At 42.3% G+C, this 13,517-nt stretch overlaps 1 protein-coding gene across 12 annotated transcripts in view; it reads left to right on the top strand.

Moving 5' to 3' along the window:
* CLIP1 (CAP-Gly domain containing linker protein 1) overlaps window positions 1–13,517 on the top strand; it is a 118,104-nt gene that overhangs the window by 64,875 nt on the left and 39,712 nt on the right. For 10 of the 12 annotated variants that reach the window (XR_014068526.1, XR_014068527.1, XM_081540145.1 and 7 more), the window contains 7 exons: window positions 2,369–3,313; window positions 5,278–5,394; window positions 7,544–7,601; window positions 8,785–8,868; window positions 10,358–10,514; window positions 12,379–12,544; window positions 12,648–12,863. Coding sequence is in view for 10 of the 12 variants with exons in the window: in XM_081540145.1 (XP_081396271.1) it covers window positions 2,369–3,313; window positions 5,278–5,394; window positions 7,544–7,601; window positions 8,785–8,868; window positions 10,358–10,514; window positions 12,379–12,544; window positions 12,648–12,863 (1,743 nt within the window). In the remaining 2 variants the exon portion in view is untranslated. The remainder of the gene's footprint in view (window positions 1–2,368; window positions 3,314–5,277; window positions 5,395–7,543; window positions 7,602–8,784; window positions 8,869–10,357; window positions 10,515–12,378; window positions 12,545–12,647; window positions 12,864–13,517) is intronic. The other 2 variants (XM_081540147.1, XM_081540148.1) reach the window with 1 other exon arrangement.

Raw genomic sequence — 13,517 nt, 5'->3', positions numbered from 1 at the left:
GATGTCTTCTGTGTATTTGGTAAGGAAAAAAATCCTGGTAATTTGGTGCCATGTACTTATTACCTGACAGTCAGACTTGATCTGGGAAATACAAGGGACTAATAGGAAGACTGAGCTCCTGTGGTGTGGCTGGCTATTGAAGTAAGGATTTTTTTTTTTTACTTCTGAAGTGCTCTCCTATACAGCTTTGTCAGCAAACAATTTTTTTTTTTAAGTTTTCTGTGGATAAGAAAGCATCCATTCACAGCACAGTTTATTCAAGTATTTCAGATTCAAACTGTTACCTTCCTGTAACAGTCCTGTTGATCCTCACTCTCTGCCGAGTATGGAACTAACTACTGACCCATCTAAATTTCCCATCACCCACATTCCTTTTTGGGAAGTGCTGTAAAATTCCTCTAAGCCAGTAAGCCCAGTTTATAAACAGTGTGCTTGGTGCTGTAGAGACATTAGCAAGAATAAGAAACAGTACCTGACTTTTATGGTGGGAAAGGCAGACACATAGATAGTTTCACCTGAGGGCAGACTTGGGGAAATAAAAAATAGAAGTGCTGTGAAAATGCTCCATAATCATACTATTACTTTCCCTTATTTTTTACTTGGCATTTCCTCAGTTTGACTGTTTTGTTGTGACTGATTAAGAATTAGTGCCCTGTTGGGTTCAGTTTATTTGTATTATAGACCTCGTAGCAATGGAGTTTAATAATGTACCTTATTTTGTGGTAACAAGCTCTCCGAGTCCTCACCTCCCCACGTCCACCCCAGAAAAAGCTAAGTCAACGAATTACCATCTTTCAAATACCTACAGTCCTGAAACACAACAATTAGAGCCAGCTCTGAAACGTTCAGTGACTTGATCATGCAGTCTTGGGAGTCCCAAGTGCTTTATTTTCTTGTTCATGGTCGACCTTTAGTCTTTATCCGCCTCACAGCCTGTTGTTGGGCCAAGGGACTGAAGGAAACATACATCCATTGCCTCCTGTCCTGTTAAAGGTAGTGAGGGAGCGAGCCTTCACCCTGCAGGACATTTGATCTGTGAAACTTGGGACCCACTGATGTCTTGAAATCATTCAAGTTCCCCTTCTATTTCCCAGGTTAGCCCAGTAATTAATTTTTATGCCTGAAGCTACCATTTTCCACATTTTTTGTGCACCAAACTGACTGCCTATCAGATAACAGAGGGAAATAGCTTCCTAAGAATAAAAGGACGAAGGTTAGGGAAAATGGTTTTCCTCATCCTGGGGTATAAGTTTAAATAACAGTAGATTCCCAGGTTCTGTCTCCAAGCTCAGGTAGAATGAGCGTGTGTGGGCCTTCGAGCACTCATCCCTGGTGACTCACGTGCACACTAAGGTCGGAGAACCACTGGGTTAGGGCAGCGACACATGTACGTCAAGATGGTGAACGAATTACAAACTCTAAAAGGGGGAGGGATTCTATATAAGATTCTTATGTATCATTGCAGGTAAGTAACCATTTTTTCCTTGTCCTTTCTTAAAAAAAGGTTAGTCAATTTGTTCTTCTTTATCCACTTGAGGCTTTTATTCTCCAGTTGTTGTGGTGTTCAGTGAAACATTTCCTAGGTATTTTTACACCAGTGCTACCCAGTAGAATTATGACATGAGCCACAGATGTTTTATAATTTAAAATTTTCTGGTACCCACATTAACATGCATAGGTTAAAAGGAACAGGTGAAATTAATTTAATAACATTTTATTTAAACCAGTATATCTAAACTATTATCATTTCATCATATAATCATCATAAGAAATTGTTAACAAGATATGTTCTATTTTTCCCTGAGTCGTCATTATTTGATGTATATGTGACTCTCACAGCCTCGTTTCAAGTGCTGAGTAGCCGTATGTGGCTCATGGCTGCTGTACCAGACAGCGCACTTCCGTAAAGTCACTGCCAGCAGATAGATAAGCGTTCGTACCCCTTGGGTAGAGTAGACAAAACAAAGATTCTTCTTCCAGAAGGCAAATATATAAGAACTTTGAAAGGTACTGTTTATATTAACTAACTATAGTTAATGGGTACTCTTCCTGATTTAAGGTTCTTTAGAGGGAAAAAAGAGCTATTTAGGAGGGTGAGTTAAGCTCAATAAAACTCAGTTTTATTTTCCTTTAGCATCTCAAAATGTTGAAACGTTTGCCAAAGACTGTAATTGGACTGTATTTTGAATTGGAGCGTACAGAACCAGGCTGAAGCCACAGTCACGCCTGGATTGACACATAGACATTCTTGGTGGCTTGACTGCTGCCTGAGATGGGGTAGTCACTAAAGATCTTCAAGGTTAGAGAAAATCGTCAGCGATTTCTCATTTAAATGGTCTTTTCTCTCTCCTTGACTGCTGCTAACTAGGTGGCCACGGTGTCAGAAAAGTCCCGCATCATGGAACTCGAGAAAGACCTCGCACTGCGAGTGCAGGAGGTAGCTGAGCTGCGGAGGCATCTGGAGTCCATTAAGCCGGCCGGGGATGTGGACATGTCACTGTCCCTCTTGCAAGAGATCAGCGCTTTGCAGGAAAAGTTAGAAGCCACCCATAGTAACCACCAGAAAGAAATCGCTTCTCTGAAGGAGCATTTTGGAGCCCGGGAAGAAACGCACCAGAAGGAGTTAAAGGCTCTGCAGGCCGCCACAGAGAAGCTTTCCAAGGAGAACGAGTCTCTGAAAAGCAAGCTCGACCACGCCAACAAGGAGAATTCAGATGTGATTGCCCTGTGGAAGTCCAAGCTGGAGACAGCCATCGCGTCCCACCAGCAGGCCATGGAGGAGCTGAAGGTGTCCTTCAGCAAGGGGGTTGGCACCGAGACAGCTGAATTCGCCGAGTTAAAAACGCAGATAGAGAAAATGAGACTGGACTACCAGCAGGAAATAGAAAATCTGCAGAACAAGCAAGACTCGGAAAGGTCTGCTCACACGAAAGAGCTCGAAGCCCTAAGGGCTAAGCTGATGCAAGTCATTAAAGAGAAGGAGAACAGTCTGGAAGCCATCCAGTCGAAGCTGGACAAAGCGGAAGACCAGCACCTAGTGGAAATGGAGGACACCTTAAACAAACTGCAGGAAGCCGAGCTAAAGGTAAAGGAGCTAGAGGTGCTCCAAGCCAAATGCAATGAGCAAACCAAGGTTATTGATCATTTTACATCACAGCTCAAGGCTGCTGAAGAAAAGCTCTCGGATCTTGATGCACTTCAGAAAGCCAGCTCTGAAGGTAAATCGGAAATCGATAACCTCAGACAGCAGCTTGAGGCAGCTGAGAAACAGATTAAAAACTTAGAGATTGAAAAGGATGCTGAAAGCGGCAAGGTTTGTAGAGATATCCTCCATCTTTTTTTTTTCCCCATTTCTTATCTTGCGTTGTACATTATTTTTCAGTTGAGGTCATTCATCCTGCAAACTCCTAACTTAGTTGAAACTGGTGCTGACCCAATTTCCCATATGATTGGAGTATCTTCTGAGCATCTTGAGTATGGTTTCACCTGAGGAGATTAGAGAAAATAATGACTTGGGGGTGTGGATGGGTTCTGGTGTCCTCGTATCAGAATACTTTTATTATTGGGTTGGCCAAACAGTTTGTTTAGGTCTTTCCATTAACATCTTACGGAAAAACTTGAACTAACTTTTTGACCAACCTGATACTTTATCTCTGGACTTGCTGTGATCTCTTGTTTTAGCTTGATTCCAGTCTATAAACTCTTTTGAAAATAGACCACTCCCCAAAATGATGGTGTTGAGGTAAATGAATTGAATGTATAAGAAGCTTAAAAGATAATCTCATCCTTTCCCATTGCCTGTCTGTCGAGTCATATGTAGGCTTCCCAGGTGGCTCAGTGGTGAAGAATGCGCCTCCCAACACAGGAGACGTGGGTTTGATCCCTGGGTCAGGAAGATCCCCTGTGGAAAGAAATGGCAACCCACTCCAGGATTCTTGCCTGGAAAATCCCATGGACAGAGGAGCCTGGTGTGCTACAGTCCATGGGGTTGCAAAAGAGTCAGATATGACTTAGCGACTAAATAACAAGAGTCACAGGTAAAACAGAATGTGAACTCTGAGTGCACTTGACTCTTGTAAATTAACATGCTGTGATCAATAACATTCACAGCAAAATGAAGGTTAAGAGGCTAAAGCCCTCCACGTTGCTACTTATGTCTCATTGGGGTTTTTTCATACGTCACAGTGAGAGCGTGGTCTATTCCTTGCCCTTTGGAGGAAAGGCTGGACAAGTGTGCTTTTGACCAAGGCATAGGAAATGATAGAAAACCTTTGCCAGCTACATTTCTTACTAACTAGCCTTGTTAAATGTCATAATCATTTTTAACTATTGTTTGAGGAAGAAATCCTCTTTCCCAGTCCTGCCACTAGTTGAGGCGCTGAATGTTCTGAGCTTTTTGTGGAAGAAGCTGCTCTATTGGCAAAGAAGGAAGGGTTGTGATGGTTAAATGGGGAGAGGTGAGGACAGAAAAATGCAAAGATTGCTAAGTAACCTTAGCCGAAGATGCCAATCCCAGAAAATTTTTCTCCAGTCTCCTCATTTGGTTCCGAACTGCCAATCCAAACACAAAAATTAATAAAGAATATGTAGCTAATGGTTGGTCTACTTTTTTACATGAAGATTCAGTGAAAGCCAATTTTTCTGATGGCTGTTGTCTAGTACATGTTTAAAGTTTTATTTTACATGTTGAAAAACTTCAAGCATGTACAAAATACAGAAAATGAAATATAGTCACGTGAGTCCACCATTCCTGTCTTAAGGTCTTTAAAAATCCAGAAAATGAAATTGCCCAACTGTCTCATTTAGAAAGTAAGCTACTGGGACCTCCTGGGTGGTCCAGTGATTAAGAATCTGCCTGCCAATGCAGGAGACACGGGTTCAATTCCTGATCTGGGAACTCAAATCCAACATGTTCCAGGGCACCTAGGCCTGTGCACCACAAAAAAGAAAAAAAAATACAGTAAACATCTATATTTTCTGTTTTAGATCATGCTGATAGTCGAAATTTAGGTATAGAAAAATACTGTATTTTGATTATTTAAAAATAGTCACAGACAGTCTTATGTAGACCTGATTGTGTGACAAATCATTGGTTTCTTAGAACTAAGAGCAACAGCACTAAAATGACTTTTTACCCATGCCTTTATTCCTTTCAGTTTTGTTTGGTTGTGTTTGTTTCTCATACATTTTTTTCATATTTGTCTTATGTTTTCTTTCTCACTCCTTTTTGTTTCCTTTGGTCCATTGGCTTCTGTACCGTGTTACTCTGTCTGGTAGGCTAGTAACATCACCAAAGAGCTGCAGGGAAAAGAGCTAATGTTTAATAACCTTCAGGAAAACTTGAGTGAAGTCAGTCGAGTGAAAGAGGCTTTGGAAAAAGAACTGCAGGCTTTGGTAAGTACCTGTCAGGAATCTGAATCTCAGGGTTTCTGGCCAATTTGAATCGTTCCTGTCTAAAAAAAACAGGAAAATTTCTATAAAGAAAGAAGTATGGCACCTATTTCCTTTCTCTCACAAAGTATTAATTGGCTGATAATCAGGGGAACTGGATCAAACCCAAACTAGCAATAAAGGTAAGTATTGCTTTTTTTTAATCTGTCCTTTGCCTCTGGTAACGCATTGACATTTTGACATGTTGCTGACTACTTAGTTTCACTAAACATGGGGACCTTCCAAGTTATGTTAGGTTTCATGTGTAGTTCTTGCCCTGTGCCTTGTCCTCCCTACCCTGAGACAGCAAAACCAACAAGCTCCCTGGACCACAGGCACCCTCCATTAGCAAGGCAGTGATGTTTGTGTGTGCTTGGTTGCGTCCAACTCTTGGTGATCCCATGGACGGTAGCCCACCAGGCTCCTCTGTCCATGGGATGCTCCAGGCAAGAAGACTGGAATGGGAGGTCTTCCATGTACCTTCTTGCTTTCCACTTTTTATACCTCTGTGCTAATACCAGTGGTAAATAAAAGTGTTTGATATTTCTTTGATTTAAATGCCAGTATTACATATTTCTACCTTTTAAAATGTTAGTATGTAGTTAACTGCACTGTTCATTATGATAGCTACCATCCACTTGGCTCTATAAATTTGAATTAATTAAAATTAAATAAAACATAAAATTCGAGACTTTCCTGGTGGTCCAGTGGCTCAGACTCCACGTTCCTAATGCAGAGGGCCCAGGTTTGATCCTTGGTCGGGGAACTAGATCCCACGTGCTGCAACTAAGAGTTTGCATGCTGCGACTAAGACCTGGTGCAGCCAAATAAATAAATATTTTAAAAAATACAGAAAATTCAGTTCCTGCATCGTGCTAGCATGTTTTAAGTGCCTGGTAACCACACATGGCCAGTGGCTGCCAACTGACCACCACAGTATCATTGTAGAGAGTTCTGACGAACCCCCACAGTTATGATACATTTTGAGAAAAGTTGGCCTGGAAATTACCATTTTTTAATATAGTGTCCTTTAAGGAAACGCATTTTGGGTGTCACGCCATTTCTTTGCCCTCCTCCTCAAACTGTCACGATGCCTTACTTGTTTTTTTCAAGTTAAGAGTATTCTTCTGTGTCCTCTGAAGAGAAAACATGCCACCTGAAGTTTGGCCTTGGGAATAACACAGGTAGACAACCTGTGGGCCTTGGTGGGCTTGTGGCTTGTGAGCCCATTTTTTACATCAAATATTCATTTAAAAATTTACTTGGTGTGTCTAGCTCAGAATTCATCTCAGGAAAATCAGGAGAGTGGTTTTATTCTGCCCTCCTGTCATGTTTAGAAAAGACAGTGAGTGAATGATGGACTTTTTAATGTAAAGTAGTTGACACAGATCTAGTCTCCAGATCCTAGGTTCTAATTATTCTTAGATGTAAAACATATCAGAACTCAGATCCACAGACATAGAAAACAAACTTATGGTTACCAAAGTGGGAAGGTGGGAGAGAGGGATAAGTTAAGAGCTTGTCTTTGTTGTATACACATGACTATATAAAAAATAGATAACCAACAAGGACCTAGTATAGCACAGGGAGCTATACTGAATGTTTTTTAATAACCTATAAAAGAGTTTGAAAAAGAATAGATACTTGTGTGTGTATAACAGAATAACTTTGCTGTACACCTGAAACTAACATAGCATTGTAAATCAACTAAACTTCCAAAAAAAAAAAGAAATATTAAAAAAAAATTCCTGAACTCTGCCATCTCAGGCAGATTTATGGAGAAGTTCTGCTACTTGAGGGTAGCAACATGCAGAAAAACTATACACATGGCACCACATGTATATACCCACACATGCATATACTGACATAAGTGTGCATATCCATACACATATACAGACATATGTGCATGCCCAGGCAGGCACACAGACACAAATCTCATTCACTCGTGTGCATACATGCATAGTACGCATATGGTAGTAATTGACACCTACATGTTTTAATTATAAGTTCGCTTTAATGAAACAAAACTAGCAACAAAAAAAATGTTACAGTTATTGAAACTTTTTATAATTTGAGATCTGTCTATTCTGAATGTCCAATTGTTTTTCTTTAGAAAGAAAAGTTTGCTGATGCTTCAGAGGAGGCAGTCTCTGTTCAGAGAAGAATGCAAGGTACGTCTCACTAACATAAGAGCACTTTAGAGAAGGTCATGTCCTCAAGCAGGAGCCAGCCTTCAGCTCAAATAAAGTTCCTGCAGTGCATAGTAACACTACATTCCCTTGGCTTCTTAAAGCCTCTAACTCCCATTAATTCTTTTTATTTTTTTATGAGCAATGTGAAATGTATACGGGTGTATTTTCAGTTTATCCCCTTCTACATTATACCTACTGTTAGATGCCATCATGTCTAACACATTAAAAAAAAATTTGAAAGGCATTGTCACTTCTCTTATACTATCACCAAGTCGACCGAGCTGTGTCAGCCTTCAGTTCATGCCTTAGGCCTCCTTTCCTCACCATCCTGAAGTCCCAACATGTTCTCAGTACTAGACAGAGCCACCGTCACCATCCAGACACAGCTTACCTTCCCAAACTGCTGTCACCTCTGCAGCCTAATCATTTCACCCAAAATCTATCCTGCCTTCTAGAAATATACAGTCCAATTTCCCAGTTGTATTAAAAGACTCACCCCTGTCAAGACACATTGAGTAAGAACAGCAGGTTACAAAATAGTATATACTCCATGGTTCCATTTATACAAAGCTCTGCGTGCCATTTCCTACTCCAGGGGATCTTCCTGACTCAAGGGTTGAACTTTCACTAATTACATCCCCTTGGCAGGTGGATTCTTTATGACTAGCACCATCAGGGAAGCTCATAAAAAACTATCTGCACATGTATTCAACACTAACCCCCAACACAGACGTTTGAATGGATCGTGTCCACGATATTTCTAGTAATGAACTCTGGGTGGTCAGGTTGACTCCCATTAATTCTTTCTTCTTTTTGACCTAAAGCTTGACCCATGTTAAAATGTAGATGTACTTGGGTAAAATATCATCTTACTTAAGCTTCAGTTATTGATAGCTTTATTGAGTTTTAAGTGGAAGGAGGCAAGAGCTCCCTGGAGAATGGATGTTCAGTGCCTACCTAATCTACAGATCTGGGGAGACAGAAGATTGCTTGCTTGCTTCTTTAGGTTCATTGTATAGTGGTTTGATTTCTAATGGGACTCGTTAGTATTCCCGTGACCCCAAATCTCAAACTTTTGATTTGATTTGATTATAAGACAGTCAAGCTTTAGGTGGCTTGTTAACTCTGAGATGTATTAAACTTTTAACTTAATCCCAAATAGAAACTGTAAATAAATTACACCAAAAAGAGGAACAGTTTAACGCACTGTCTTCCGAACTGGAGAAGTTGAGAGAAAATTTAACAGGTAAGAACACGTCTCTGGTTATTATAAACATTAAATATAGTAGGCTTCCTAGGATTTGAGATGATTTTAGTGTGTGGTTACAACATACCTACTGTTCAAGCATAAAGTCTTTACTCATTGTGTTCTCTTGTGATGAAAAACTTGTTGGATGTCTGTAAACCTCAGCAAATTCTCTCTGCCTTGTTTTCAAACAAGTCAGAATCCACCACACCGCACCACTCCCAGTTCTACCCTTCATCCCAGCCAGCCAGCATCTTTAATCTGAGCTGTAGTAACAGCTGGCCACCTGGGCTGCCCACTTCTGCTCTTGCCCCCCTCAGTCTTTTCTTAGCACAGCAGCCAAAGAGATGCTTCCAACATCAAGTCAGATCATGTCACATCTCTGCTCAAGGTGGCCCAGTGGCACCCATCTCGCTCAGAGTAAACGCTGTGGTCCTTACTCCCATCAGGTCCTGTTACCTTTCTGATTTCATCCCATGCTGTTCTTCCCCAGGTTCCTTCCACTGCAGCCATATCTGCCTCCTTGGTGATACTCGATTGTGAAGTGTGTTCCAGCCTCAGGGCCTTTGAACCTGCTTTTCTTCTGCCTGCATTCCTCTTCCCTCACTTCCCTTAGGGTTTTACTTAAATGTCACTGTCTCAGAGAGGCTCTTTCTAAGATTTCACACTCCCCAGCTTCCTTCCTGGCTCCTTTCTCTGCTTATATTCTTTTCCCCCTCTTAGCACTTCAGTTCAGTTCAGTTCAGTCGCTCAGTCGTGTCCGACTCTTTGTGACCCCATGAATCGCAGCACACCAGGCCTCCCTGTCCATCGCCAACTCCCGGAGTCTACCCAAACCCATGTCCATCGAGTCGGTGATGCCATCCAACCATCTCATCCTCTGTCGTCCCCTTCTCCTCCTGCCCCCAATCCTACCCAGCATTAGGGTCTTTTCCAATGAGTCAACTCTTCGCATGAGGTGGCCAAAGTATTGGAGTTTTAGCTTCAACATCAGTCCTTCCAATGAACACCCAGGATTGATCTCTTTTAGGATGGACTGGCTGGATCTCCTTGCAGTCCGAGGGACTCTCAAGAGTCTTCTCCAACACCACAGTTAAAAAGCATCAATTCTGCGGCGCTCAGCTTTCTTCACCATCCAACTCTCACATCCATACATGACCACTGGAAAAACCATAGCCTTGACTAGATGGACTTTTGTTGGCAAAGTAATGTCTCTGCTTTTAAATATGCTATCTAGGTTGGCCATAACCTTCCTTCCAAGGAGTAAACGTCTTTTAATTTCACGGCTGCCTTACCACTCTCTAATATATGATTTATTCTCTTTCTTGTTAATTGTCTCTCTTCTTTGCTAGAATATAATTTTCATGAGAGCAGGGATTGCTATGTACAGATATTCCTAGAGCAAGTTTTGGCATACAGGATGTAGTTAATACATTGTTGTTGATCATAACACAACAGCTCTATTTTTTTTCTATATATATATATTCAGATATGGAGGCAAAATTTAGAGAGAGAGATGAAAGGGAAGAGCAGCTGATAAAGGCGAAGGAAAAACTGGAAAATGACATTGCAGCAATAATGAAAATGTCTGGAGACAATTCTTCTCAGCTGACAAAAATGAACGATGAACTACAGCTGAAAGAAAGGTATGTATGAGTATTAATAAGAGCACCTGCTTTAGGTTAGGCTCTCAAGGAAGGTCTAGATGGGAGGAGAGCCAAACTCTTCAGGATAGTTATGTTTTAAAAGTTGCCTGTGTCTCTCGTCCTTTATTGTCTCAGTGTATCCTTGAATCAATTATTTAACCTTCTAAGGGGAAGGTAGTAGTTTACCAGTGGCAATAACATCTTTTTCTTTTAATTATTTTTATTTATTAATTTGGCTGTGCTGGGTCTTAATTGCAGCATGTGAACTCTTAGTTGTGGCTTGTGGGATTTAGTTCCCTGACCAGGGATCAAACATGAACCCCCTGTATTTAGAGCATGGAGTCTTAGCCCCTGGACCACCAGGGAAGTCCCAGGCAGTAACATCTTTTACAGGCAGTTAAAAATATTTTTAACCTATTGCAGTGTAACGATAATGATTATGAAGGGCTGACCACATGCCACATGGTATGCTGATCACTTTGTGTAGGGTATGTTTTTCTGATAATCCCACGAGGTGAGTTTATTACTGTTCCTATATCAAAGAAAAAGAAATTGAGGTGTAATGAGGTTAGATAACTTGCCTGAGGTTTCAAGTCTAGGCAGTCTGGTCCCAGCGCCCTCGCTGCCCTTCATCACTTACACCGGAATTCCTCAGCGCTAAAGCTTCTTTTATCTAAATCTCTGTCCTTGTCTTTATTCTGAGGTTCTTGTTGCTTTGATTTGTTTTAATGCCTGCTATGTAAAAATCAAATGTTTATTTTATAAGGCACATTTTTTAGAAGACATGTTAGCACCATTAGACTTATGATTCTGAAAGTGTTAACACTTGGCAAAGTTACGTTTACATCCAGCCATGTAGGGGCTTCCCTGGTGGTCCAGTGGTTAAGACTCTTCCATTAATGCGCTTCCATTGCAGGGGATACAGGCTTGATCCCTGGTCCGGGACCTAAGATCCCACGTGGCGTGAGGTGTGTCCAAAAAAGCAACAACAAAAACATTCAGCTGAGCACTCCCACGCAGTTGACCGGTGGTGGGTGATGGGCACTTGGGCCTTGGCCGGCTGACTTTGGTCAGATTTGCCGTGAGGCGGTCACAGCTGCTAGGTGGTTGTGGCGCGGATCTTTGAGAAGTTCCGTATCTGTCGGCGTTTTATCCAGTGTTTCCATCCAGGTTTCCCTCCTCTGTTCTCTGATCCGTGAGACAGCCTGCTCTAGGCTGATGGCCTTCATACATCTTCATTGGACCACAAGGTTATCTTTAAGCTAGAACTTCAAATTATTTATTGTTATTTTCATATCTGCATTCCCAAGCGGCACCCAAATGAGTCTTGAATAGTCTAGTCTGCTAAAATTTGGAAACCTCTAAGTACTTAACTTCCTCTAATACGTTTCCTTTTCGCTCATCTTTCTGTACTGATCTACGTGCTGTGCTGTGCTCAGTCGTGTCTGACTCTTTGCGACCCTGTGGACCGTAGCCCACCAGGCTCCTCTGTCCATGGGGTTCTCCAGACAAGAATACTGGAGTGGGTTGCCATACCGTCCTCCAGGGGATCTTCCCAACCCAGGCGGCGAACCCAGGTCTCTTGCATTTCAGGCGGATTCGTTACCATTTGAGCCAGACGTAAGATACTAAATGTTCACACTTAGAGTAGTTGTTACTCTAAGGTATTTGTAACCATCACAGTCATTAAAAAGTATTCTTCAGGACAAGCCTTTTTTTTCTTTTTGCTAATTCCAGATGTTACTGCTCATAACATTTATCATCATTAAGACAATTATTATCAATATTATCTTTTAAAGTATAACTCTAGGATTTAAAGTACTCTTTGGAAAAATCTGACGCTTCATTTTGAAATTCTTTCTAGAAATGTAGAAGAATTACAGCTGAAACTCACCAAGGCTAATGAAAACGCAAGTCTTCTGCAGAAAAGTATCGGGGAAGTAACTCTCAAAGCCGAGCAGAGTCAGAAAGAAGCAGCTAAAAAGCATGAGGAAGAAAAGAAAGAACTGCTGAGAAAACTGTCAGACCTGGTAAGGAGAGAGTCAGTGGGACTGGTGGCCAGCAGGGTCAGAGAGGGTGGCTGGCAGGACAGCCGTGGCCAGGTGACTTCATCCTGACGTGAGGTGTCTGCAGGAAAAGAAGATGGAAATGAGCCACAACGAGTGTCAAGATCTGAAAGCCAGGTACGAGGAAGCCAGTTCTGAGAGCAGGGCCAAGCACGAAGAAGTCCTGCAGAACCTCCACAGGCTGCTACGGGACACAGAGGAGCGGCTGAAGGCCACACAAGAGGAGAACCGCGAGCTGCTGCAGAAGCTGGAGGAGCTGGGAAAGCAAGCCACCAGAGCCAGAGTACGTGGTGGGGAGGACCGTGTGCCCCAGTATAGTGAGCTTTGCATCCCCCGTCAAGGTTGTAAGGGTGCTTGGAAAGCAGCAGCACCTGGAATGGGTTCAGTGGCCTTCAGAGCGCATGGCAGGGTGGTGAATGATGTCTTCTGTGGCTTCAAATGTTTTGTACCAGCCGCTGTCCCTTCTCAGGGTTGGTGGTGGCTACAGGTCTTTCCACCCTGAGTGCACTGTGTAGCCATCACCCCCTACGCTGCTTGACAAAGAGCCTTCTGTTGCCTGAGCTCTGTCCACCTGCTCATAATAGACTCTCTGTCGCGGGAAAGCATGTCCCTCTAGTCTTGGCCATCTTGCTGCCACCTTGCACCAGGGTTAGGAGAGACATCGTGCAGAAAAGCAAGAGACAGGGGCCACGCGAGAGGCAGATGGGCAGGGAATGGATCCTGGCCGGAAGAACAGAGGAAAAAGTCAGAATGGAGGCCTCTGGAGAAGGCTTTCATATGTCCGCAGGAAGGCACTGAAAGCTTATTAACAAGGAAGTTGGGTTGAAGGGCTGTGAGAAAACATCCTACTATTGAGAAGAGTAGAATTCTACATTGAATTTTATTTTATGGTGTCAGGATCATGTCAGTGTCCCAGTATGTTTTCTGACCCTCTTAC

Source organism: Giraffa tippelskirchi, chromosome 11 (assembly GCF_054371585.1).
Source record: "Giraffa tippelskirchi isolate mGirTip1 chromosome 11, T2T-mGirTip1v1.2.pri, whole genome shotgun sequence".
In the NCBI taxonomy this organism is placed as follows: Eukaryota; Metazoa; Chordata; class Mammalia; order Artiodactyla; family Giraffidae; genus Giraffa; species Giraffa tippelskirchi.
The sequence above is the reverse complement of the archived record's forward strand: the minus strand, read 5'-3'. Positions and strand labels throughout refer to the sequence as shown.